Below are 27,273 nucleotides of genomic sequence, written 5' to 3'. Positions count from 1 at the left end.
CCGATAGCGTTTACCCACTTCCCGCCGGAACTCAGAAAAAATTCGCTCCATGGTTTGCGCCTTACCGCAACCACGGCCAACTTCGATCACGCACTGCCGCGTTATATAGCTCGGCAGCGCGTGATCGAAGTTGGCCGTGCCACAACCGATGGAGCCAGAGTTTTCTGAGGTCACGTGCCGGAAAAGGGTAAACGCTTCGTAACAAAACCGTCAATGGGAAAGCTCTCAGTATTCGAATCTAGGGTACGAGTTTAAATTATCTTTGACTTGCCTAACTCTCCAACTCAACAAATACTGTCCCGCGAAAGGTAAGTCCTGGAAGGCGGATTTGGATCTCTATTTATTCTACCTCATTGGGTGTGACGCGGCGAATGGGTAAATCCTTTAATTTTGTGGTCTTTGGTTGAGAAAGATAAAAGATTCTCAGAATCCCTGTCGTCATCCGACGTTCTCATCCGGTTTTGCCGCCAGAAATATTATAAAACTGGGCTTACTTTGATCCAAGACGTTAAATCGTATTTAATTATTAACGAAGATGGTTGTCCAAATTACCAACAGAGTAAGTTTATTAAATATAAAAATTTATCTTTGGCTTTCCCGTTAAACCATCGTTATTATTATCATTTAGAGTCATTTCGATCAAGTATTAGAGGATGCCGGCAACAACTTAGTGGTGGTGGATTTTTACGCAACATGGTGCGGCCCTTGCAAAGCCATTGCGCCTTTCATTAGCGTAATTTATTATTGATTATCCTTATTATAAAAAATTTCCTATAATTGTATAACTAGGTGTGATTATCTTAAGGGTACACTCCCAAGCACCTAATGGCCTAAACAGATACAACATACCTTTATAAATTATTTTACGCAACATGGTGCGGCCCTTGCAAAGCCATTGCGCCTTTCATTAGCGTAATTTATTATTGATTATCCTTATTATAAAAAATTTCCTATAATTGTATAACTAGGTGTGATTATCTTAAGGGTACACTCCCAAGCACCTAATGGCCTAAACAGATACAACATACCTTTATAAATTATTTTACGCAACATGGTGCGGCCCTTGCAAAGCCATTGCGCCTTTCATTAGCGTAATTTATTATTGATTATCCTTATTATAAAAAATTTCCTATAATTGTATAACTAGGTGTGATTATCTTAAGGGTACACTCCCAAGCACCTAATGGCCTAAACAGATACAACATACCTTTATAAATTATTTTACGCAACATGGTGCGGCCCTTGCAAAGCCATTGCGCCTTTCATTAGCGTAATTTATTATTGATTATCCTTATTATAAAAAATTTCCTATAATTGTATAACTAGGTGTGATTATCTTAAGGGTACACTCCCAAGCACCTAATGGCCTAAACAGATACAACATACCTTTATAAATTATTGCCTAGTGACTGACACATTGTATAATAATGTTTACTTATGAACAGGAACTCTCAGAGGAGTTTAAGGATAAAGCCAATTTTATCAAGGTAGATGTTGAAGAATGTGAGGATATTGCGCAAGAATACAACATCAGTTGTATGCCAACTTTCTTATTCATCAAAAATAAATCAAAGGTGGTCATTTTTCTATAGCTATTTCAATTGCTTGGGCAATAAATAATCTTTTTTTTTATTCAATAGGTTGATGAATTTTCTGGTGCCAACCAAACAAAGTTGAAGGAAATGGTTGTGAAACACCTTTAATAAATCAAAATGTTATTTAAAATGCAAAAAAAAAACTGTCCTAGCGATAATGGATGGTTGAAAGGCCTTGATTATTAAGTTTAAATTAAATTTCTAATAGCTGCAATTTGATATAATGTTTTAATTCTCATGTTTATTAACTAATTAAAGAACTTCTATCATTCCTTTTGCTATTGTAAAACTGTTTCACGAGCAATTGGCTTAGTACTAGACAATTTCACTTTCACTGTCCATGTTTAAATTGAGAAAAAAAACACTGCTTCCATCAATTTTTAAAATTGTTGTATTTTGTGAATAAATTGTGGAAATATTACATGCAGCGTTTCCATTTCATATATATATATATAAATATACCAATTCCAAAATAAAAATTTAAATTAACGGAATTGAATCTGACTAATTCTTAACCCAATTGTATCTTTCCCTACTTCTGCTACGTTACAAACATGACAAACCGACTCTTTATGATCAGGAATGTAACTAGATTGGCAAAAGGGGCATTTTGACTCTGGTTTTCCACGATATATGGGTTTGTAGGTTGCAGCACAAACTGAGAACGGGTTATGTTCATCGTAGTGTAGTTGGTGTTGATCAGTTGGTGATTTGTCACATACCTGCAGGTATTTCCTGGTTTGGGCAGCCAAATCAGGCTTCGGTCCCAATTCTAAGAGCCTCCTTGCAAATGAAGCCGCAGTTTTATAGTTCTTTAGCTTGAAAAATAGGTTGAGGGCTGTACGTAGGGTGAGGATTAAATGGACCGGTTGCAAATTACAATGTGTAAAGTAAGAGGCCATTTCGCAAATCCTTTTCTGTTCATCTAAGGAATCTTTGGGTAACGCTTTCCTTTCTAATTCCATTGATAAACCTAATATATACTCCCGGCAGATTTCCATCAATTGCTGGACTTCCACAATTTCTTGTTTTGTATCAACGGACAACAAAGCACAATTTAGAAGTAGAACCTGGAAATTATACATTTTACTTCAAAAATTAAAAAAATTGAACTGAAAATAAAAAAAATTAATTACTCTAAATCTGTCAATTGCCTCTTGAAATTTCCCTGACGTAGTTAATTGGTAGCAAGACTGAAGCCTTTGAATCAAATCATTTAGTTTGCAACCGACAGCTGGAAGCCCTCCTTTGGCACCAGCTTCCTTCCAGTTACGATGAGGATAGCTGTACATTGTGGACAAGTAAGGCAAGCCTGTAAAAATAAAAAGAACTCGGCGTGCTACATAGAAGATAATAAAAGTGATAAATAGGTGTTAGTACCTTGATAAGCTGTTCTCGCACGGCTATATGTTGTCAAAAACAGTGTTTTTAAAGGATCAAAGTTGACAAATCCAACTTGATCATGCAAAAGTCGGAAGGCTGTTTCAAAAGATCCAGCTAATACGTGATCAACAGGCAATTTGGAATTATTGCACCAAACCTAAATGATTTTTAAAAGATAATTTTAATAATAGTAAATAAATTTTAATAAAAGAACGTTACTTGAGTTTGAGGAACACCATGAGTTGGAGGAACGAAATAGCCTTCGCCACCTGCAGCTGCTGCTGATTGTTCCAGCTCAGGAGGCAAATCCAGGTCGTCCTCAACTTCCCAACCATCTCCTTCTCCAGGTTTCTCGCCATCTTCTTCCAAGTCTATTCCTCCATCTAGAACCCCGCCATCTTCATCCATAAGAATGTCATCATCCATGCCCCATCCTTCACCCATTCCTTCATCGGAAATTTCAGCCGTCATAGCCGTTTTCTTCAGACCAATCGCTCCATCCAAAAATCCACGAGAAACACTGAGCAACGGCCATATTTCCTCGGTGTAAGCAATTGGACAAGGAGGTCTCAACAGCACAGCGCTGAGATTTGGTTCTGGTAGGTTCACATTACTGCTTTCTAAAGTTTCTTTCAATGATTCCGCTTCTTCATTTAGGCCGTGTGTTACAGCACATAGATAGGCCACGGATGATTGCCCGCAGCTCTGTATTGAAATCCAGAAAATTGAACATCTCAAATTTCAAAGAAAGTGGGAAAAGCTGATATTACCTTAAGAATTTTCACTCTTTCTGAAACATCTCCAAGATAAAGAGAATTTTGAAACTGGCCACTGATATCTTTTCTAATTTCAGCAATTTTCATCATTTTCCTCAATTTTTCAAGGTTTCCAGTTATTAGATAAAGAAAAGACAGTTTATCAAAGTTCTTGGTACGTTGGTAGGCCATTTCTACAACTTGATGGTTTCCATGAAGCAAAGCAGCTTCACCCAACTTCTCCCAACAATTTTTGTCATCCAAGGTTCTTGCTGCTTCTAATGCAACTTCAATATTTCCGCATTCGAGGGCCAAGCCAAAACGAGTCTTTTCATCTTTGACAAAATGCAGGGCCACTTCCGGGTATCCTTTTTTTTGCAAATACGCGATGATTGACTGTCCAACAAGTTTAGCATTTCGAACCATGTGCAAAACCTTTAAAAACAGTGTTAAACTTTTTCAACTTTTAATCATTTTTCAAGTTAATTATACCTCATCATATTTGCGATTAACCAAAGCCAATTTGAAATGGTATTCAGTAGGGTCAATTCCTAAGACTCTGGGCCTGCATTCTCTATCGAGGCAGTACACACTACTTCCGTGTATTCTAGTAATATAAATTGGAACATCTAGGGTTCGGATAATCCCATGATCCCTGTAAAATTTAAAAAAGGTTCATTATACTCTTATTCATTTTCACAATAGAACAAGCGGGACTAACCCATTGGTTAAGGCATATTTGATATGATTTGACGTAGTGTAAATAAAAACTCCGGTTTCTTCCCAAGCTCCGCTTTTCACTCGGGTATTTTCTTGAACGCTGCACAAGATATCCATTCGGCGGTTGCAAACAGTGATGGTGTGCTTGCTGAGCATGGCAACATGACTCATATCAGCACTCCAGATGACATATTTCACTTTAGGAGCTTTGACGGTAGCTAAAGCTCTGCTTTGTTGGACGTCAAAGAAAACCATTCCGTCACTATCTCTTAAAAGCAGCATTCCAGTTCCAGCATAAAATATCTCATCACAATTTGGAGTCTGAACTTTCTTCACAACTTCATTCTTTATATTCTTAATGATGACCTAAATATGGGAAACAGTTAGTTGAAAGCTAAAAAACATAATCTGAGAAAAAGAAAATTACCGTGTGTGTTCTGTCTAAAACTACAAATCTGTTTCTGGCTATCCAAACAGCGGTTAATCCCGAAGACCTTTTGCATTCAGCAGAGTCTGGATTTTGAGAGTCAGCTTCTTTAGGGACCACATAAAGGTCATAAGTGCTGTTATCCAGGTTGCTTGTTCGGGTACTCAACAAAACAGCATTTTCAGCTGCATTGTAAGATAAACTAAAATAATGAAAATTAAAAACAAAATATTTTTACTAGTTCAAGCTAAATCAGAAAATTTCTGTACAATGTTGAAATTGAATACCTAAAAACAGGGCTTCGGTTCCCCCCCCTAGTTTGAAGAGCCACGGAATCCTTGGAATTTGTGAAATCCAGTTTCCTTAAATATTTATCCTTCACATAAAACAGCATATTGGCATGAACAGCAAATGCTGGTCTTTCTCTTTCCAGTTTAAATATTATCATCCCGCTATCGTGACCCGCTGCAAAGAAGTTCAGACTTGGATGAGCAGTTAAAATCCAGAATCTGTCATGTTCTCGGCGGAAGGTATGAAGACAAGTTCTCTTGGTCATGTCCCAGACACGGATACTTTTATCTTCCGAATTACTCAAGATTAATTCTTGTCTTGGGTGGAATATTACGCTAGAGACATTATTATAGTGTCCTCGACAAGTATCCACTTCCCAAGCTTTAGAGTCATTCATTCTCCAAAGTTTAACTTGTCTGTCATCAGCACCAGAGACAATCAAAGGCATTGTTGGATGGAAGGTAGCCCAATTGACTCCACGATCATGGCCTTCCAAGACATGCTTTACAACAGCGTCCGATGTCCCAAAAAGGTCAGTATGACTGGGATTCTTCAGATGGTCATCTAATCCTCCGGGTCCAGGAGCCACATTTTTCTTCCTAAGTCCAGAGATGTCCCAAACTCTGACAGTTTGATCCAATGATGCCGATACAACCATATCTTCCGATGGATGAAACTGAGCGCACATGACATAATGATTGTGTCCTGTCAATACGCAAATGCAAGTTCGGGACTGCCAATTCCAGATCCTAATAGTTTGATCGTCAGATGCACTGAGGATCCAAGGATACTCATGGTGAAAGGTAGTGGTACGTATGTAATCCAAATGTCCCAGTAACGTGAAAATGCATCTCCGCTGTTTATAGTTCCACACCTGCAAAGTAGGTTAAAAATAAAATGCTTAGAAAATCACTTAATCAATGTAAGCTTAGAATCATGCGTTAAATAAATTTTACTTTAATTTTATAGTCATCACCCCCGGAAACAAAAAGGGGTTGCTGATTGTGAAAGCATATACCCCGAACTGGACCATCATGTTCATCGAACTTGTCCAGCAAAGTGCACATTCGATAATCCCAAAGTTGGATAACTCCATTATGTAAACTAGCTAATATCCAGGGTCGTTTAGGATGAAAACCCAGCCCTTTAACCCTGGCCGATTTAGTTTCAAATTTGGTTAACATCGTATCCTTTAAATCACAATTAAAATTAAAATTTCGTTAACAGTGCCTCGTTGGCAATGGCAATACGTCAAGTCGTCAGCGTTAAACGCCGGATGACCTTTGGGCCAACTATTTCGTCCAATAGGACTAGCCTTAAAACCGATTCCGAAACACTATTGGCTAGAATGCGAATTATTTTTAATTTTCGGTGTCAGTTATTTTGCTGGTTGAAAATTGGATGATATCAGTGACGTCATTTATTTTGATGATTATTTCCTTCAGAAAATGAAAATGTGATGGTTTTACGTTTTCCTTGAATGTCTTCGAAAGATTTAGTCCCATATTTTTTTTTATAAACTTGTATTTGTAAATTGTCAACAGTTATGTCTGCAGAGAAGGTAAACGAAGATTTCAATCTTTGGTCAGAAGTTAATAAAAATGACAAAGTTTTTCTTCTTGATGTAAGTAAAATTGGTTTATCACTTAAGCCTTTGTTAAGCTATACTGAACTTGAAGCGAAGGCAGCTACAACGTAGTGCACAGTTCCTATCCATTGATTACTCACAAAACTTTGCTCATAAGCATGTAAAGACAACCAAAATCACATTGTCAGTGTGTTTTGTCAGTTTTAGATTTACAGATAGAAGCTAATTAAAAAGAAATTAAAAGGCTATTAACATGAGCCAACATTTTTGTTTTTACTTTTTAAACATAGTTTTCGCCTTGGAAATAAACCAAATGGTACAAAATTATTAATGCGAACAAAGTAAAAAGAAGGACAAGCTATTTACAGTAATAGAAATTAGTTAGAATCAATTAACCTTTTAGGCACTTTGGCAGCCATCGCTAAAGCTACAGCTATGATGTCATGCAATTTGAAAAATATGATTTTGTGTAAACATTACTTGTTTTATATCCAAAGTCTTCAGTGTTAGATGATGGGAGAATTTTGATCAAATTGTTGCTTGACCTTTACGAGATAAAATTATTCATTCCTGATGGTAAGGGCTTCTCTTTTCCTAAGTTAATTCTTAATGAAAAAATTTTTTAAATTTGTTTAAAGGGTATCCTAACCAAGAAGAAGGTAGCAACTACTATGTTGAAGGGCCTGCGACTGTTGGTCTTTGGTGTAATGCATTAAACGAATTTTTACTTGATCGTGCTGATAAGAATTTATCTATGGAAGATGTTCTAAACAGGATTGTTGAGACATACGTACCAAAAGGAAACTTGGATGATCATAACCAATCTATGTCATCAGAGGTATTCAAACGTATTTTAATGTAAAAGAACCTTTTATTAAATATTGAAAATATCACAGGATGATCATACTGAAGATGAAATGGTGGAAGATGTTGAAGGAGATGACAACATGTTTATCGATGATATGATGTCTGATGATGAAAGAATTTTTACAACAGAATGGGAACTGACTATTACCAGGTTAAAAATTCAATGGAGGGCAAAAGAAGCTAAATTAAGAGAAGAAATGGCCAAAGACACTTCAGGCTCCAATAAGTTTAAATCAAATCAAGTAAAACAAATTTTCAGCAATCCTGCGGCTTCAGCCATTCTTTCCAATGACTTAATTACAGTTATGGAACATGAAAAAGTAAAGTTATTAGTAAAATTATTTAATCAAGAAGTAAAAACAATGCGTATTTTTGAAAGGAGTTTGGAATCTCTAGTCAACCCATTGACGACAACATATTCAGTTGGATAGTTAAACTTAGCAAATTCAAAGATTCTGCATTAGCTAGTGACTTAAAAGAATTAGAGAAGAAATTTAATTACGATTATATTGAACTCTGTATGAAATTTGATATGGATCTGTATCCGTTTTATCCACCACTGGTGAGAGTTATCCGTCCAAGAATTAAGGGTATTAACAATGAAAACTTAACAAGTTTTGATTTCCTAAAATTGTTCCAATTATCAAACTGGAATCCTGCAAGTAATATGAAAGTAATTTCAACTGATTAATATTAATTAAATAATTAATACTAATGAAATGTTATTAAAATAGCATATTCTTGAAAAAGTCAAGGAATTCCTAGAGATAAATTGCAGGTAGCTATATCATGTTCTGTCAATAGTACAAATTTACAGTTGATAATATTTCATAAGCATTTTTCTTTGGGAAATATTTTACTGAGAGTCCTTCATATTGTCACACTAAGAAAATCACCCCCAAGCGAGGGGAAGAGAAACAATGACCAATCCAGCATATAAAATCTTGTCATGAATAGCTCCCAGTATAAATTTCTCATACCAAGAATTTTGTCACACTTATGGAATACTATTATAGACTTATGACAGTACTTAACTTCAAAAGGAAAATTAAATATTTTAATAAAAATGTTCTAGGCTTGATCTGGATGATTGTAAAAGTGATCCAAAAAGAAATCCCGATGGTGCCTATTATGATGTCGAACATTCTCTACTTCGTTTGAGCGTGGTAAGTTTACTTGTTTTGATAATTTTTTACAATTTTAATTATGGATATTGTTCAACAGGTCAGTGAAATGGCTCCCAGAGGTGCTCGTAATAATCCACCAAGCTATCCTGGAATCCAAGCCTACTTACCCCCTAAAGAAAACCACGCTGCTGTCTCAACCACTAGTTGTATCTTTGGTCAATCTACCTCCAAACCTAAATCTGCCTCGAGTAAAACCGATAAATTCTGCTCAGTCTCCGCACCGTCTAGTCCCTTGCTATTACCAGCTTACAAAGGCTTGGCAGCTCTCAAAGGCAAACACTTTTTGGCCTACTCATCTTCATCTTGTATTAAAAAGGCCAAAGATGGAACTTTGAAAAAATCTCTAGCTAGCAAAGATTTTTGGGCCAAAGGAACTGGATATGGTTCTGGTCACAGAAATATTGGTTGGGATATCAACGCTTACCTGGCTGCTTCGAAGGAGCGAGATGCGCAAGTAACTTAAGAATTTTATTTCTTTTAATTAACGATACCTGTTAAGAATTTTTCAAAAAAAAATTTATGTTCACTATCTCTTTAAACATTTTCGAGCTACATATAAGATTGTTTTCACTATTCTTGTTCCTGTTTAATTTTGCTGTTCACTATTCCTTTAAGTAATAGTGATTGTTTATTGAATGTTATTTAAAAAAAATTTATTCCTTCCCAGAAATTCCAAGACCGAAACTAAATATTCTTAAAACCTTGTTCAACTTATTTTTTTGCCAAATAGGTAGAGATCGTTTTGAGTGATATTCTACGAGATCTCCAAAAAGAGTTTTCCAAAAAGAATAGTTCCAACGCTATGGCCAGTAATGGTGATAATAATAACGCACCAAGCCAGCATCTTTCCACCGGACAAATGGTCCGGAGATCTAGTTCTGGAGAAGAAAGTCTATTTTCATCAGATGGAGGAAATGGAAGCAGCAACTATCATTCTTCAGATTGGTCAATTAGTAATTCTTCTAATGGCTCTTGCGGTGTTATAAATTTTGAAAACAAAGCTGAAGAAGACATTTATGGCATCCTTGAAGGCTCGGCCTTGATTCCATTCTTAGAAAAATACCTCGGAGTGGATTCTTTCTTGGAAGTTTCTAGGCATATTGGGGTAATTGCATTTTTAGAAAGAAACTCCTAAATATCCTATGAAGATAATATGGGATAATTTGACTGGAGCCATACATCTAGTGTAATGATAAATTCTCCGTCCTTATTCAGAGGATATTTATTTGTTCTAAAAAACAACCAGCTACCTTTATTTATTTTATTTTTTTAGCTTTACAGAGTTATCATTGCTATAGTGACTGAAATTGCCAATCAAAGGTGTCTCGTGCCCTTGCTAGCTTCGCTACCTGATCAAAAAATCAGTCTTTATTCCTTGCTGAAAAACCTTTCGGAGAATGTAAAAGAAATTTTATTTTTTATGTATAATTAAAAACATTGATTCTTAATTAACATATTAGGCCAACTTCATCATCAACCATTTGGACAAAGTCACGGCAAATGGGGTTGTTCCTGGAATGTCTCATGAGGAAGAAGAAAATGTTCCTCAAAGTTCCACCTTCATAAATCTACCTACAAAACAAACCCCATCCAGACCCAAAAATTCAAATGTAGCTGATGAGAAAATTGCCAGAGAAATATCCAAACTTTTCAGTGTAGCTACGGAAAATCTTAAAATGGTCAATTTGTTGCCATTGGCTATGGACGGAACTAATAGTAATAGGTGTAAAGTCACTTACGAAGATGAAGTTATGGATTGCGTCAATTCATCCCAACCTTTGTGTCAAGCTTCATCAAGCGTTGAAAAAAATGGCGATGAAATACTGGCCCAAATCTATAGGAAGTGTCTCAAACCATTGCAGTTTGAAAGTTGGAAAATTGAACGTAAAGCCTGGGCATTTTCTGAATTTTTTTAAACAGTGCCATTGATTTAATATTTTCCCAATAGTTTCCGATAACAGTGTAAAAAAGCACCATTTTGCTTCCAAGTTCAAACCTGGTGGGGCAGTTTCACAGCAGCAAATAATTAGAGTTGCACAGGAGCTGTCATCACTCTCTTCTTCATTACCCCTGGATCTAGCTTCTTCAATATTTGTCAGAACGGTAATTATAACTTTTGAAAAGCGTATTTAAGTCACCTAGTTATATGAATACTATTTGTAGGATGAAGAAAAATGTACTTTGATGCGCGCCTTAATCACTGGGTATGTATATCTGAATATAATTATAAGTAATTTAATAATTATTAATCTTAATGTAAACTTGTCTGGGCATGTTTTTATTATATTACCACCTGTGTTTTAAATAAAGGTGGGGTGGAGGAGTGGTTAGCGCTTTCGCTTCGCAGCAAGGGGAGCTATTCCTATAGTTTGCAAGTACTCTCCCCACTGGCTAAAGGAGTTCTTCGGTTTCCCGTTTCCATAAAAACTTGTAGAGGTTAACGATAATAGTTAGTGTAGGGAGCTGTTGTCTCACGTGGCATGAAGGGCTTGCCACCACCCTCCTACACATTATAATAATAATAAAAGCCACCTGTTTAAAGGCTTTTTAAGTCACTAGATGACTTGAGCCTAAGCTGGTGCCTTGGGTATTAGCCTAGCTGATTATTATTATAATCTATCAGATTCCTATTCAATAATTATTAATAATTTCGTCAAAATAAGAGTTAACTTTCATGTGGAAAGAGTTTTAAATTTTGCTAAGCCTTGACTTAAATTTTAACTACATAGAAAACTATACTTCCCATAATTTTCTGAATGCCGCTATTTCAATATATTTTTTGGCCACTAAAAAAAGTAAAAAAATTTACACTGTTGTCATACTTGTTGGTGTTATATCACTTGAGTTATTATCAAATGTAGTTAAGTTTTAAACTCTTAATTACTAATTTTTGGCAGACCGGAAGGAACTCCATACTCAAATGGGTGCTTTGTATTTGATATATTTTTCCCCACAACATTTCCAAAAGCCCCACCTACAGTTCATTTTCAGGTGAATATCGCAACTTCAATATATTACTTCCATAAATTGTATTAAGAATGTTTTTGTCATTTAGACCACTGGAGGTGGAACAGTGAGGTTCAATCCTAATCTATACAAGTAAGTTATTACACTGGCTTTAGTCGTGGATTAGTTTTAAACAATTTTTTTATTTCAAAAAGCTGTGGTAAAGTTTGCCTATCTCTTTTGGGAACGTGGAATGGAGTTCAGGGTGAACAGTGGACAGAGATGTCAACCATACTACAAGTTCTGGTCTCTATACAATCGTTAATTTTAATCTCAGACCCCTACTTCAATGAACCTGGTTATGAAGCTTGGATAGGCACTACAAGGGGAAAGACAGAGAGTGAAAACTACAATAACAGTAAATATTTACTTAAATTAAAGTTGAGCGATAATAAGAATCTGAATATTTTATAGATGTTAAGATCAATAACATCAAATTTGCCATGTTAGACCAACTACAAAAGCCTTGTCCCGGATTTGAAGAAGTGATAAAAGCTCATTTCTTTATCAAAAAGAAAAAAATTATTCAAGTAATTATATTACTAATGGTTACTGATATTAATATGGTTTAGTTACTGAGTTTACATCAATAATTAAAAGCCAATTTTCTTAGAGGCAGGGTGTTTTTGTAATAACAGGAATTTATCTACTTGGATTGATCATTTGCTCATATTCTTTATGGTATTTTTCACAAATTCATGGATTGTGGGTAAAGAACCTCAAAACATTTGACTTAACTTAAACCACGGGATTGGTTTTTTTTGACCAAATTTCTTGAAACTTCACCATGAGTGGCATCAGCTATTTATTTGACCCAGAACTTAAATGCATTGCTCTCCAATTGGTAGCTGTTATGACAAGTTTTTCCTCCAATCATTGTTAAAAGTTGATTTACAATAAGCAGTGGAATGTATTGGTTTAATTATATCAGCCTAAACTTAAATTTTATATTTACATTTTTAGGAAGTTGATGATTGGGCTGCTAAAGGAAATACTGAGCTTCAAAAAATTGTTGGAGAATTAAAAACTATTTTGAATAACCTAGAACCTCCTAATGAAGACGTAGCAAGACTAATGTCATAAAACAGAATTTTTCTCCTGTTTGTTCAGTTTCATTATCGAGTAGGTTTTTTTAAGTTTCATGTAAAAAAATGCTTTTAAAAATGTAAAAAAGAAAGGAAAACTGTTGATATAAAGCTTCTAAAGCATTCAGAATGTCTACCAAAAAACCACTGTAAGAATTGAAAGAAAATATTTTGTTACTCTTTAAATATTTATTTTGAAGAGAGTATTAAATTTCAATATTGCGCTTCAAAAACTGTTCATTCTTTCACTTTTCCAAATAAATAATTTCCAATTAACTGTAAATACTAATCCTATATCTACTGTTAAACTTATAATGAAAATAACCTACCAACATTCCGCTACAGACTTTTACAATTACTCAAATTCGTTCATGACAGTTTCAGGAAATACATTTCCAGCACCACTGCATGGTTCAATTGCCAATTCTGTTGATACAATCGCATCCAAAATTGTGTCAGAATATATTTCTGGAGGTACCACTGGGGGATCATCCTAAAGTAAATAACCAAACTTAAAAAAAAAGAGAGAGAGAGGAGGATCTAGAGAAAGACACGAAGTATTGAAGACCAACAAATAAAAAACAAGTTTTCTCTGCAATTCGTTAATATTCTTAATTCTGTGTCTAACAACAAAAACACACCTAATAAGACACTTTTAATACCTGAAGCAATTGACATTCCAAAGATGGCCTTTCGCTTTTGTCAACAAAAGATATAGACGAAGATAACGATGATGAAGCTAAAAACACATCTGAAGTAGAAGAAAGCATTCCTGCAGGAAGTAGTTGATCTTTGATTCTCGTTTCTTTACAAAGATATGGAGAATTTCAACAGATAATTTACATAGAAATTAAAGCTAGGTTTCCTAATGCCTAATTAACAAAACAAACTTACCAATTTGTTCATTTGGTTCGCCATTTTCTAACTGCTGTCGGAAAAGTCGCCTCTTTTTGGCTCTAGCACTGAGAATGGTTGCACTGCAGAAGTCTGTACGAGCTGATCCTCCTTTATTCACTTCAGGCAGAGGTGGCAGAATAAACGCCTCAATTTCACTTCCGGTTCCAATGACACTACTTCGCCTACTCAACAGGCTTCCTTCTGGGGAAGTGCAACGACTATTGCTGCCCTCATTTTCTGTTGAAGCTTGACTGACTACATTTTCAACACTTGGAGGATTATTGGAAGTGAAGGACGTTGCATCGTCGATCATAGAATTTAAATTTAACATGCTGCTCTTCAAATCTTCTGGTTCTAAGTTGTTAGAGCTTTGAGCAATATTTTCGGATAAAATCAGACTAGACTCTTGACTATTTAATTCCATATTTTCATCTTCTATGTCTAAAGTTAACAAATAGATATTAATGTAAAGTTAGCAGAAATTCATAGTTAAATTGTTTGCAGCCTCTAAAACTGAAAAACTAATTAGTTTAATCAGCCTTTAAACTACATATTAATTTTGCTCCCAGGCTCTAAAGATATTTGAAAACAATTTCAACATCTGCTATCTATGGGAGCTTTTACATTGAGGATATAATACAAAAACGTACCGTTAGCAGGTAAAATGCTTTCGATTTGATTCAGCAAACCATCAGTCTCTAAATTTTGCTTCGGGGGTTTATCAACAATAACTGATATCATTTCCATATGATTGATTTTATCCACCGGTGTAGAATGAGACGTCATCAAATGCTTCTTCAAACTGGTTCTGCTTCGATACCTCCTTTGACAACCATCGATAGGACAGGGATACAGAGTCATTTGATTTGAATTGTGTTTTTTAAGATGAACATAAACACTAGATTTGGCAGTGAAAGCGGCGGGGCAATCTAAGGATGAACTTATTTTATAAGATCAAGTAGAAAAGATCAGTTTTTCAGTATTTATTTACTTTCAATAGGGCATTTAAATGGTTTATCCCCATTTAGAGTAGCTGCATGAGCTATAACATGACCTTTGAGATGTTCTGGCCTCATAAAGGATTTTTCACAATTTGGTTCAGGACAAATGTATTTTCTTTCGCCTGTATGTTTACGCATATGTCTCGTTAGTCTGCTGGCGGTGACAAATGTCCAAGAACAACCCTGAAAAGAACCTTTAAATAAATAAAAAAAAACAATTGTTGATGTTAAGCAAAGGCTTACTTCAAATGTGCAAGCAAATGGACGTTCTCCCGTATGGCCTATTATTGAAAAAGATGTTTTGTATGACTTTGATTAAATTCAGTTAGCATTGAAAATACCTCTCATATGCTGGCGCAACTGACAAACTCGAGTGTATTTCTTTTTACACTCGGGAATTGGACAGGTTAAATCCTCTTCACTAAACTGGTGAACACGTAAATGAGAAGATAGAAAAGTTGAGGAATAGAACCTCTTATCACAGGCGGGGCACCTAAAAAAATATTTCCATTATTGTTTTTGTGATGTAATTGAGAATGAAATTAAGAGCCTGAATCTCAAACTGAGCTCTCATTGGATAGAAACGTACAAATAAGGGGCTTCGGAATCATTGTGTTTTTTAAAATGAAATTCCATTTGACGTCTTGTAGGAAATTTCTCTTCGCAGTCAGGATGCAGGCATTCGATCAAGCTGGGCCTCTTATGTAAACTTTTATGGCTGTTCAAATTGTAAACTGTGGTAAATTTTCTGTCACAACCAGGTTCGTCACACTAATGAATGGTAATAATAAAATCATTGATTTTCTGTGGGATTAAAATTTGTTCTTTACGTACTTTAAAACTTTTCTCTTCAGTATGACAAGACAAATGACGCTTCAATCGATATGCTGAGGTAAAACACCAGTCACAGCCTTCAAAAGTGCACTTGAAAACAAAAGGTAAACAGAAGTTATTTGCTTGAAACATATACTGTTGATATTTCAAAAGTGCTTAAAATTTAAAACTAATACAATAGGATAAATAAGTACATATCCCTAACTGTGTAATTTTTTATAGCTAGAAGATATAAGACACTGAATAAATTTTGAGCCACATTTTGCAGTGTATACATCTGCGATATAGTGGGAAAATAGTGCCCATTAGAATTTGTGCCAAATATGCGAATGTAGATGTTTTATTTTAATGGCCTATATGAATACTTCTCTTGTAAGACATATTATAAATTTCTGCCATAGCTGCAATTGTGAATGAAAAAAGTAGTTTCTTACTTTGAATTGTCTAGTTTCCTCATGCGTCAATAAATGAACATTAAGTTTGGTCTCCTTGGTGAAAGTTTGGTCACACCCTTCAAAGTGACATTTAAAAAACTTTGGTTTGACTCTTGATTCCGGAATCCAATAAATATGGGATGACAAAGTGTTGCTAGAATCTTTTTCTTCTCTTAACTCCGTAATATCATTATTATGATCTTCTTCAGGAGGGCCTGGAAAGAATAAAACTATCAATAAAATTCTTTGAGAAAGAATGCCACAGTTTTGTTACCATCTATTAACGCCTCAAATTGAGTATTATCTGTCATCAATAAGCCATCCATGTTAACATAGCTTGCATTTCCCACAGTGCAATTAACCGGTTCTGTGAGAAGAGTTGATAAATTTTTCGGCAATGATGATTCAAAATCAATAGATGACTTGACTCTGATAAACTTTTCCCCATCACTTGTTTGAACCAAAATGTCTATGTAAGTGCCATCGGATTTATCGTTGGAAAGAGTCCCAACACTTGACTTTTCTACCATTACTGCATTCTCTATTTTCACATTTTCAGTAACAGAGGGAATGGAAGAAAGACCCAGAGCTATATTATTAACTTCCTCAATGTGCATGTTGATCTTGGGCTCATATTCATCTTCAAAAATTCCCATATCCCCTTCATCGCATTCAAATATCATGCCATCTGATTTCCCTTTAAGCCATTCCTCGACTTTTTTTGCATCTATTTCCGAAGAGCTTTGGGTATTTAAGGGGGATTCAAAAGTTCCAAGGTTTGATTCCATATCTTGCCTCGCAAGACACGGATAAATTTTTCTTCCCTGGTCGCGGCAGACGTAATCTGAGGACACGCCATCTTGACTTTTAGACTTAGGGCTAACGACATTTTGCCCTTTCCCCGATATCAAACTGTTCGGCAATAAATTAGACGTAATAATTTCATTTAGTTTACCGTTTTCCAAACAAAAACGACTTTTCTTAGTTTCCTGCGTCGATAACACTTCTCCATTTTGAAATAAACCCTCTTGAAATAACTTTTGTGGGCCCCGTGCCTTTTCCATTACTCCATAGCCGCTATTATTAGTAGAATTCATACTACTTAGAAAGTTGTAGTTGTAATTGTTTTTTTTCGAACACTGTCAATATTTTTGTAACTTGAAAAACGCGAAAAGGTATAAAAGGCTATCAATAAATTGGTCAAAAAAGTACATAGGCGGTTCGTATTAACTTCTAGAACATTTTGGTAATCAATAAAAAATTTTAATTCGGCTAACGTAGGTTGTAAACTCCTGTATGGAGGGAATAAACAATGGCATTTTGGGGATCTAAGGGGGACAAATTCAGATTTCAGATTCGCGAAGAACTTCAATTAGTTCACAGATCCTAATTTATTTATAAACAACTTGCTGTGTAATCTCTTATTTGCCTATTTAAAACTCGTGCGTAGGCTTACTTTTCTTAAGACTGGTTAAGCCAAACCACAAAAACGGGTAGGGGAAATGTGTAGGGTGTAGACCTAGCTTTAATCTGTACAATCTATACTAAAACAAGTTCCCAATACACGTTTTGAGGTTAAGCCTAGCTTGTTTATCTAAATAAATATTCACAAAAAAAATCAGAATCATCAAACTTTATTAAATATTCAAAACTTTTGGAATTGTTTTTTTGCTCCAGCAGCTTTCGTGACTTTAAGGACATTAAACCTCACAGTTTTGCTGAGTGGCCTACACTCTCCAACGGTCACTACGTCGTTTAATGCCACATCCCTAAATTAGAAAATTAACTATTTAAAGCCAATTATAAATACAGACAAGCAGTTTTACAATATCAGGTTGAATCAGAATATGCTATATAGCAGTTTCACCAAAATTAATTATGAAGACCGTCGTGAATGTCTCATCACTGTTAATGTAAAAAGAAATTGGGAAACAAACTACGCCAAATGAAAATTACCTAAAACATGGTGATAAATGGACAGACATATTCTTGTGCCTCTTTTCGAAACGATTATACTTTCTTATGTAGTGAAGATAATCCCTTCGAATAACTATTGTCCTTTGCATCTTCATTTTAATCACTACACCTCGGAGAATGCGACCTCTGATGCTGACATCTCCAGTGAATGGGCATTTCTTGTCAATGTAGGTACCAACCTTAGCCTATGAAGGGAGCATAAATAATTAAAATTGGTTCTAAGCTCAGATGATAAATGTAAAGAATATTAACTTCTCTAGGAGTTTTGAACCCCAAACCAACACTCTTGAAGTGTCGTAGAGGCTTCTTTCCTTTTTTTCCTAAGGCAACTTTCCTGTTCAGGAATACAGTGGGTTGCTTTTGAAACGATTTTTCACTCTAAAACAGGCATAATTTAGATTAGGCATGCAGTTCACCTTAAGCGCATTTTAATTAGATTCAAAGATAATTTTCAGAATAAGCTTAAAAAGCGTTATCTACACGGGACATTCAGTAGACCGTCGTGTAAAATTTCATCATTATATCTTAAAAAATCAAACATGTGGCACTCCACATTGTCTAAAAAAACTTACCTAGGCTTAACGGATTTTTCCACTTAATACCCTTAACTCTCACCATATTTCTAACAATTATGTATAGATTACATAAATAAAGTTAAATAAATAATAAAAGGCATAATAAATAGTTTAAGTTGAAGATTTTTGAATAAATTCTTAAATGAAAATGAGTCTCACCTGATCCGCCATGTTGCAGACACCTCTCCTTCAAAACTAGAGAACTTTTAAGGGCGCCAAAAATGTAAAAACAGAATGGGGAATTTAGAGAACCAGTGCTGCCACAATTTAATTTAATAAATAAAATAATTGAAAGATTGATATACTTATTTATTTGTTTTATGTAGAGAGGTTATCTACAAAGCCGCATAGGCCGACTTATGCGTAGACTTACAGAATCGCAGGATTAAAAATGAACAGAATATAAAAATATAAAAAAATTACATAAAAGTAAGTATTAAAAAAAAATTGTAATAATAATGAAATATATACAAATAATTAAAAAAAAATCAAAGCCAACATTAAGAAAACAATGAACAAACGAGAAAAAAAAATATGAGATCATGACCAGGCAGATAAATGTTCAGATAATAAATAGCGGAATTTGTGATAGTTAGATTGAGATATTTGATGGCAAAGTATTCCAATCGGTAATGACACTATGGGAAAACGAATTTAGTCGAGTAGTAGAGGCGGCTTAAATAAAATGGATAAATATCAAATTTAATATATTAATTCTTTAATATTTAACAATATCCGGAAATATGACACTGGTGTTACGAGGATGTGGATATTTTAAATATTAAGCGTGAAAGTACTGCTTGTTCCCCGCAAACAATGCTTCCACATGCGGGGAGTTTTTCCCTTTTCCGGGATTTTTAAACCTTCCTAAACGCTAAAAGGCAAGGTTCTTACAAGCGGCACTATAAAAGGGATGAATGTAATTTAAGAGGGAAAAGGGGAAAAGTGAGGGAATATAGCTTTCGCGGGGAAAAATGAGGGAAAAGTGTTCTTTGCATGGGAAAAAAGGGAATTTTAGTTTTTTGGGTAATTTTGAATGTTCTAGCAGAGAGGGTAAAGTCGCTTCGCTACTGAGAGGCGTCTCTCGTTCAAAAATCCGTATTTATTTTTTGCCGCGAAAATGCCCATAGGATCCGAACGTTTGATGGCGCTGCAAGAGTATCCGGAAGTCCTAGCGCGCGATTCAATATTCAGTTTAGGACGACGCAAAAATTGATTAGTTTTTAATTTACATTTTAAGTAGTTTTTAAATGTTTTAAATATGCCCGGACCATCGTGTTCCGCCGTAAATTGTTCTAATACGAAAAATAAGAATTCTCGATTATCATTTTTCAAGTTTCCAAGGGAAAAAGAACGGTGAATACGTGTTTTTTACATAGGTTTATTTTTACTTTAACTTTCTTATTGAAATTTCAGTTCCCTATCATAGTTGAATAATGTAAAAAACGAGAAACTGACAAATAAAACAACGGAATACCTACACTTTAACCATAGGTTTTGCTCTAATCATTTCACTGACGATAGTTTTATGAATATTAAAATTAAAAATAGTCTAATACCATCAGCTGTGCCAACAATATTTTATGAACACTACTCATTTTCCAGTACAGTTAGTGAAGGTAAAGAAAAACATCTAAGGGCTCTTAATGTCGTTTAAAAAATTTACTGACAATTAATATACTAAAATGTATAGCATATCCATACGCCACATATGAACATGGGTTGGAAGAAAGCGCGTTGGTCACAAACGCATCACAACCAATTTCAGAGGAAAACACACTGAATGTTCTAGATGAACATAATTACACTTTGTCCAACAGTATTTCATGCGAAAATTCAGAAAATGGTAATTGAAATTTGAAACTGTCTATCTCAATAATAAATAATTTTAATAAATTACATTACTTTAGTTGTTAATCGCAATGGTAAAAGAACTTTAAATTTAAACATGCAATTGTCATCATCTTCTAAACACATTCGAACAGAGCATATGCAATTAAATTGAGAGTCCAAATCTACTTAAACAAAATGTCCTTAGCTATATATCAGGATATTTAATCCATCGGTTTTTCAAACCACCAATGCTCCTCTTGCCTCAGCCAACTCAAAAAGAGCGATCCAATTATTAATCCTTTAAATGTGCTCTTCTTCTTCAAGTTTTTCAAAACAACAAAGAACTCTTCTTTTGGTAGCCTTATAGTACCTACTGACAATTTTTTAAAGATTATTACAGAAACAAATGAGGTATTTGATACTAGCTTTAAACTACTATCTCACATGACAAATGTCAAAGAGCGTATGGAAAAATTTATTACACGTCGAATTGACAAGACTTGGTTTCAAGCTTCAATAGATTCAACATGTCCGACTGTATTTCAAAACATGATAAGTTTCTTCGTTGAGTTTTACATACACAGTGCCCTGAAAAAACAAGATCTCGATCATGATTACAAAAAAACACAGAAAAGAAAAAGACTGGACAGGAAATTGATGAAGATACCTCATATTCGTCTTTTTTTAACTACTTCGAAGCTTTATCTTATATATTTATTTCTTATTTATTTTCATTAAGTTATTTGATCTTATTTCATTTCCAATATATCAATTTCTATTGTTATTGTTGTTAGGCCTTGGCTATTTATGTGTCCCATTATTTTAGGCTGGTTAAAAGAATTGACACTTCAATATTCAAATATAATATTTAAAAATAATTAGTTGTACTTACTTGCGTCATAAATTCACATGAAACAACCATTTCACATTTTATTTAAATTTTTTAGTATCAGAATTCGGAAAATAATCGGTGCCACATTGCGGATGTAACAAAAATCTTCTAAAAATTTTTAACTAACGACACCCTGTAGCACCCTGGTAGTGGGATCCTGAACTTCATTTGTAATTTCTTCTATTCGCGCGTGCGTCAAAAACTGGTAACGAAATTTTAACATTGCGGGAATAGGAAGAGACGCCTCTCAGTAGCGAAGCGACTTTACCCTCTCTGGTTCTAGTCTACTCTAATTGTATATTTTGTCCATGGATATGTTATGAGTCATAGATGTAAGAAATATTTTTAATACGTTCCTAGTAATGAAAGTCACGATTTAATATCCATTTGCGACTTTTGATAATATATTTTTACAAAATTATTCGAATGTAAGTAATTTTGTATTAAATAAAACATTATATTTGGAATTATTTTCAAAACTAAACGGAATATCTATATAAATTAGTATTAAAAGCTCCAAAATATAGCGATGGATAAAAAATGGGAATTTCCAAGTCAAAAACGGGAAAAAAGGGATTTTTCGTTTGATGAAATTATCGCAAGAGGAAAATTTTAGATATCAAATGTGGAAGCCCTGCTCTCAAATTTAGAGGTAGTTTTCACGGGACAGCGTCGTAGCCAAAGACTAGGTAAGCTATATATATTTATATAGTCTTTGGTCGTAGCATAGAGAATCTCTATGGTCACAGCGGAGTAAACAAACGTAACCAAAATTTATTTATTTTTTTTTATAATGAAACATATATTTCTTCGAACTTCTCAAGCTCAGATATTAGGATTAGGAAGATTAATTCAACATCAACGTTATTTGAAAGTAAATCGTTTGATTTTAGTGTGAAAACCATTTTATGAATGGGAGACTTGGGGAAAGGTGAAAAGTCGCAGACCTGTGGTAATAAGAAAAATTGTGATGAAAGTGCAAAATTTTCTAAACCCCCCTTTTCCAGAGGGATTTCTGGGAAAGGGGCTTGCCCACTTTTTCGAAGGGTACCTCAATCATGGGTAGAACTAATTGATAATCATGGCCTAGGAGCGACTTTCACCCCTTTCCCCAAAAACAATATCATTTCCAAAATAAATGCCAAAATATAAAATCTATACACTAAATAGCCAACTTGCTAGGTTTTTGTGTTAGTTACATAGCAATTCCGGTAAATACTTTTTATAATTGATAATGACATAGCATGTCTGATAAGTTTTTTATTATTTACAACTTTTACTTCCTTTTCTTTTACCATACATATTTATAAAGAGTGAAGCTACTTTTACCTTTACCGGACGTGTGTATTAGAAACTGGTTTTCTTAAAAAAGCAGAAGGTCCTTCTGAATTCCTTTTATTATTATGCTTGCCTGCAGGTAATAATTTTCTTCCTGTGTCGATAGATAGAAAAGTATATCTAAATTGCTGTAGCTCCTAACGTTATATTCTTACTCTTGTTTTTCATTGCTAAAATGAGTTTAAATATCTTCGGATTTATTAAATACTACTGATAAAATTTGCCAATTACAAAATTGGAGAATAATTATAAATGGTTTCTCTGACATATTTCCGCTTTAAAACAATATTGCTTTGACCTAAATTTATAATTTAATATTTATTTATTAAAAAATCAATGTAGAGGCAGACCTTTATTGCTGTAAGAAAGTTAACCATGCGCCACATTTTCCACAAGACTGAAATGTTTGGGGTCATTTATTTTGGCTTAGTATTCATAAGTGGCTGTAGAACATTGGCTAGAAATTAGCCAGTGGCATTTCTCTCTCAATCTCTGTTTTTATCTTCCACCAACTTTCCCTTTCTATTTGACTGCCTTCCTTTTCCTTAGTCACTCTCCATATAGCTTTTGCCATGGAAATACTTGCTTTCCTACATGTGCTTAAATACAGCAGGAAAAACCTATAAAACAACCACTCTTTGTAGGGGTCTCTGATGAGCTGGGTAGGTGTTTTGGTGTGTTTTCATGTAACATTTTTCCTCAAGAAACTACCTGAGTTATGTTTCGCTTTTTTAATTTTTGACGTAAATATATTGCTGTATGGTTTTCCACACAAATGCCTGAATGTCAAACTTATCTTGTTTGTACACTAGCATGCTTTTGATTGCTGTTTTAAACCGCTTATGCTAATATAATAGCCATCGGATAAAGGTTTTGCTCAAATATTTTCAAGTTTATTACGAGAATGACTATAATAACTGTGAGTAGTAATTTATATAATTATGCATGAATTTGATTATTATAGTTAATTTGGTTTTTATTAAATGTACCTGTATAATGTAAACATAAATGTGCACACCTTATTTTATTAAATTAATAGACACGTTAAATTGTAAATAAAAGGTTTGTTTTACAATTTTAGGCTGTACATAACTATCCAGAATCAGTGACAATAGTAGAGGTAGGACCTAGAGATGGCCTTCAAAATGAGAAAGTAAGTTCAGAACTGATTTAATGTGACACCCTGGTTTTGTCATGATAACGACAGTGATTTTTTTTTAGAATATTGTACCGACTGAGGCTAAGGTTGAGTTTATAAATAAACTTTCGCAAACTGGCTTAAAGACGATTGAAGTAACAAGCTTTGTATCACCAAAATGGATACCCCAGGTTAGTTTCCCTTGTTATCCCACTTTATAGTTGTGAAAATATCCTATTTAATTTAATTATTAGATGGGCGACAATGTTCAAGTTTTTTCAGCAATTGAAAAATATCCTGGTAATGGCAATATTTTCCAAAACCCAATTTCCAAACAAAAATTGTGACATTTTGCTTTTTTTAGGTTTACATTACCAAGCGTTGGTTCCTAACTTAAAGGGTTTAGAAACTGCTATAGCTGTAGGTGTAAAAGAAATAGCAGTTTTTGCTGCAGCTTCAGAAACTTTTAGTCGGAAAAATATCAACTGCTCAATCGCTGAAAGCTTCAAAAGGTTTGAGGCTGTGGTGAAGGAAGCGAAAGCGGTTGGAATTAAAGTTAGAGGCTATGTTTCTTGCGTCGCTGGTTGTCCCTATGAGGGAAATATACAGCCTACTGCCGTTAGTCAGGTATTTCACATAACTATATATAACATATCTGTAACTATAATAAATTTTTTTTTAAATTTTTAAAGGTAGCTAGTGAACTGTACAAAATGGGCTGTTACGAGATTTCTTTAGGAGACACTTTAGGCGTTGGAACACCTGGGACAATCAGAACCATGCTTGAAGAAGTTATGAGAAAACTCCCAGCAAAAGCTTTAGCCATTCATTGTCACGACACATATGGACAAGCCCTCGCCAATATTTTGACAGCCATAGAGGTAATTGCACTTCATTTGAGGATAAACATTTTTATTTTGTTTCCTGGTAATATTGTTTAAGTTACATTTGATTACCCCTTTTAATGGAGTAATTATATTATTTCCCTGTCTCATAATTCAAGTTCAACCAATTAGTTTACGTTCAAGTGCGGACAAAAAGTTTTATGTAATATTTCATTGGTTTCTCATCTTTGTTTCTTAACAGATGGGTATAACAACTGTTGATTCCTCAGTTTCTGGACTTGGAGGTTGTCCCTATGCCAGAGGTGCTTCTGGTAATGTAGCAACGGAAGACGTAGTGTACATGTTGAATGGAATGGGAATAAAAACGGTAATTAAAGCTTTTGACTTATTGGCCTCTACATTGTTAGATAATTTACATCTTTTAATTTCAATTGATTGCATTTTATAGAGTTTTAATCAGAATTGAACGATATTTAATGCCAATTTAACTTTAAAAATTCAAAAGTTGTACAATTTCGCCACTTCTTATCGCCAATACCTTTTGCTTCAGGGTTATTGGTTTTTTCATTTGTTTTTAATAGTTTTTTATCTTTTCTTTCCCGGCCAATTGATAATAATTTGAGTGCCAGTTCCGTACAATTGTGATATGTTCCCAAAAGTACCATATTTTCAGTTAAGGTGGATAAAACCTTTTTAGGTTAACAGTAATAGTAAGGGTAGGGAGCTGTTGCTTGAAGGGAACTTTACAAAATGGTGAAAGGGGAGGCCTATCAATACATTATAGTTATTACTCAGTAAGCAAATCATGAGATAATATATTATATATAGTATTTAATTAATATAATCAATATTAATTAATACAATTTAAATAATGGTTTCATTTTGTGTAGCATTGGACTCAGTTTTCAAAAAATTCATGGATATTTTACCATATTTTTAGCGTGATAAGAAATAATTTAACAGATCTTTGTTTAGTGTTTATAATTTAGTTTTCTCTGAAATTGAATCGCTAAAAATACTACTTTTGTTCTTACCTACATTGAAGTTTAATAGTGGGGATGCACCGATATATCAGGCTATTTTTCTAATATCAGTATCGGCCCATATCGGCTTAAGCGAAGCCGATATTTTTCAATACCGATTTTAGAAAATATTTTCAGAAATACAACTGATAATCTTTTATTTGATTGGCCGCGCCACGTACGCCAGACTTCAGAAGCTAGATCATGCCTTTTTTTAGACGGGGTTACGTAAAATAAAAATAAACATATTCGGATATGATCTTGCAAAATTTTTAAAGGAAAAATAAAATAAAATGGTATGACAGTGTACTGAACAGTCTTTTACAATGATTTTACTATTTAATATGGGCCGATATATCGCATGTACCCATATCGGTGCATCCCTATTTAATAGCTGATTTGAAGCAGACAACCCTTCTTTGTTTGATTAGTTTATGCTTTTTCTTTCAGGGTGTTGATCTCCAAGAATTAATTGTGGCTGGAGAATACATCAATAACGTTTTAAACCGACAAACGGGCTCAAAAGTAGCCAAAGCTTTATCCAGGTTGTGACGTTAGACCATATCAATTTAGGCTACTTAAAATTCATTACATTCTCTTATTATTCACATTTTATTTTAATATCTATTTTTTAAGTTTTGAACTGTTGTTTAAGGAAAGGTATATTTTTTTATGACAAATGGAGAGTGATTCTTACTCTGTATTGAAAGTATTTTTCAAAAGGGATCTGAATGAGAATTAATAAGATGATTTTTACTTTTTTTTAAACAATGTTAGAAGAAAAAAATCTTTTATTTTTTAAAATTCGGTTGTAATATATAGAAACGTTTTCACGACGATTGCCTGCTAGATTCATTTCTGTTAGGAAATGGATTGTTAAACAAGCTAAGTGTGATATCTGAACGAAAAAACTATGGTATCAATGTTTCTGTTATAATAAAAAGTTTGGAAGTTGGAATTATGTCTTTATTTTGTTTTTTATGAAACAAGATAAGTATTTGATATATATCGTATGATATAAGTATCCCTCTTTCTAGCCTATTAATGTTATTTGTTACAATCGCTTAGATTTCTAATTTGATAGGAGAAATTCCCTTATGTGGAAGAACTACGGAGGCACCTCACTGGTTTTAGCCTGTCTAATATCAAGAACGCATAGAAGTATTGAAGAACATTATCCTTTGATCTTATACTTCTCAGAATGGAAATGCTGTAAAAATCTGTTAGTAGCTCCATCTGAAAAAATTCAAACTGAGCTTTTGTCGATCTCTTTTGGACCTCGATCCCTTAGTTCCATGCGGAGCAGTGCATACCCCGGTTTTTTATCCCTCTCTTCTGCGAAACAACCTGGCTAAACTGGAGGTTATGGAACATCGCTTCGCTCCGGATCGGCTTCCTTTTCTGCTCTGAGCGTGGAACTTGGTTAGGGAACACAATTTATCCTGGCTCTTTCCCACGTCAACCCCTCTTTGGAAACCCAACACGGTGATGGTCATCTCCCGTTGGCTAACTACTCGAAAAGATGACCTCTGCTCGGACGCGCTGAGACAATTGTTCCTTGCCCGGAGTCGGATGTGTCGCCT

General features: G+C 34.4%; 6 protein-coding genes and 1 long non-coding RNA gene across 10 annotated transcripts; 3 read left to right on the top strand and 4 right to left on the bottom strand.

The window, feature by feature from the left end:
* The first annotated feature begins 365 nt into the window (after positions 1–365).
* Positions 366–2,016, top strand: LOC149940655 (thioredoxin-2-like). The gene is made up of 4 exons (XM_090179987.1): positions 366–559; positions 629–733; positions 1,446–1,574; positions 1,641–2,016. Exons 1-4 carry the CDS (start codon positions 536–538, stop codon positions 1,701–1,703), a joined length of 321 nt encoding a protein of 106 aa, XP_090036113.1. The 5' UTR covers positions 366–535; the 3' UTR covers positions 1,704–2,016.
* alphaCOP (coatomer subunit alpha) lies at positions 1,969–6,502 on the bottom strand. Its single transcript, XM_090179981.1, has 10 exons — positions 6,128–6,502; positions 5,168–6,045; positions 4,881–5,082; positions 4,455–4,819; positions 4,226–4,388; positions 3,749–4,168; positions 3,198–3,683; positions 2,976–3,135; positions 2,732–2,907; positions 1,969–2,665 (listed from the first exon to the last, which is right to left on the bottom strand). The coding sequence occupies exons 1-10, from the start codon at positions 6,353–6,355 to the stop codon at positions 2,081–2,083; spliced, it is 3,663 nt and encodes a 1,220-aa protein (XP_090036107.1). The 5' UTR covers positions 6,356–6,502; the 3' UTR covers positions 1,969–2,080.
* Positions 6,503–6,600: 98 nt separating this feature from the next.
* LOC149940653 (uncharacterized) lies at positions 6,601–13,228 on the top strand. The gene is made up of 18 exons (XM_090179982.1): positions 6,601–6,795; positions 7,257–7,335; positions 7,398–7,597; positions 7,656–7,946; positions 8,006–8,299; positions 8,361–8,404; positions 8,702–8,792; positions 8,851–9,267; positions 9,544–9,918; positions 10,087–10,212; positions 10,274–10,697; positions 10,762–10,916; positions 10,977–11,017; positions 11,711–11,804; positions 11,869–11,912; positions 11,975–12,177; positions 12,234–12,349; positions 12,783–13,228. Exons 1-18 carry the CDS (start codon positions 6,718–6,720, stop codon positions 12,900–12,902), a joined length of 3,192 nt encoding a protein of 1,063 aa, XP_090036108.1. The 5' UTR covers positions 6,601–6,717; the 3' UTR covers positions 12,903–13,228.
* LOC149940652 (uncharacterized) lies at positions 13,063–17,145 on the bottom strand. The gene is made up of 11 exons (XM_090179983.1): positions 16,345–17,145; positions 16,071–16,285; positions 15,637–15,726; positions 15,392–15,573; positions 15,144–15,295; positions 15,046–15,083; positions 14,793–14,985; positions 14,452–14,730; positions 13,799–14,242; positions 13,567–13,709; positions 13,063–13,397 (listed from the first exon to the last, which is right to left on the bottom strand). The coding sequence occupies exons 1-11, from the start codon at positions 17,132–17,134 to the stop codon at positions 13,260–13,262; spliced, it is 2,664 nt and encodes an 887-aa protein (XP_090036109.1). The 5' UTR covers positions 17,135–17,145; the 3' UTR covers positions 13,063–13,259.
* A 543-nt stretch (positions 17,146–17,688) lies between these two features.
* RpS11 (ribosomal protein S11) lies at positions 17,689–18,894 on the bottom strand. Its single transcript, XM_090177178.1, has 4 exons — positions 18,782–18,894; positions 18,300–18,425; positions 18,027–18,232; positions 17,689–17,839 (listed from the first exon to the last, which is right to left on the bottom strand). The coding sequence occupies exons 1-4, from the start codon at positions 18,791–18,793 to the stop codon at positions 17,716–17,718; spliced, it is 468 nt and encodes a 155-aa protein (XP_090033304.1). The 5' UTR covers positions 18,794–18,894; the 3' UTR covers positions 17,689–17,715.
* Positions 18,895–20,578: 1,684 nt separating this feature from the next.
* Positions 20,579–21,426, bottom strand: LOC149940650 (uncharacterized). Its single transcript, XR_016481407.1, has 3 exons — positions 21,348–21,426; positions 20,938–21,043; positions 20,579–20,828 (listed from the first exon to the last, which is right to left on the bottom strand). It is a non-coding gene; the product is annotated as an uncharacterized LOC149940650 (long non-coding RNA).
* Positions 21,427–22,087: 661 nt separating this feature from the next.
* Positions 22,088–26,642, top strand: Hmgcl (hydroxymethylglutaryl-CoA lyase). 4 transcript variants are annotated; one of them, XM_090178023.1, is made up of 10 exons: positions 22,169–22,221; positions 23,235–23,347; positions 23,498–23,604; positions 23,767–23,838; positions 23,907–24,014; positions 24,078–24,123; positions 24,188–24,450; positions 24,516–24,704; positions 24,910–25,035; positions 26,141–26,642. In XM_090178023.1, the coding sequence occupies exons 3-10, from the start codon at positions 23,590–23,592 to the stop codon at positions 26,240–26,242; spliced, it is 921 nt and encodes a 306-aa protein (XP_090034149.1). In that variant the 5' UTR covers positions 22,169–22,221; positions 23,235–23,347; positions 23,498–23,589; the 3' UTR covers positions 26,243–26,642. The 4 variants fall into 4 exon arrangements, with proteins under 4 accessions (XP_090034148.1, XP_090034150.1, XP_090034149.1 ...); XM_090178024.1 differs by lacking the exon at positions 23,235–23,347 and having other exon boundaries at positions 22,101–22,221; XM_090178025.1 differs by lacking the exon at positions 23,498–23,604.
* Positions 26,643–27,273: the final 631 nt, after the last annotated feature.

Source organism: Leiobunum rupestre, chromosome 6 (assembly GCF_980474605.1).
Source record: "Leiobunum rupestre chromosome 6, qqLeiRupe1.1.hap1, whole genome shotgun sequence".
Lineage (NCBI taxonomy): Eukaryota > Metazoa > Arthropoda > Arachnida > Opiliones > Sclerosomatidae > Leiobunum > Leiobunum rupestre.
Note: the sequence above shows the minus strand (reverse complement) of the source record. Positions and strands in the feature narration are given on the sequence as shown.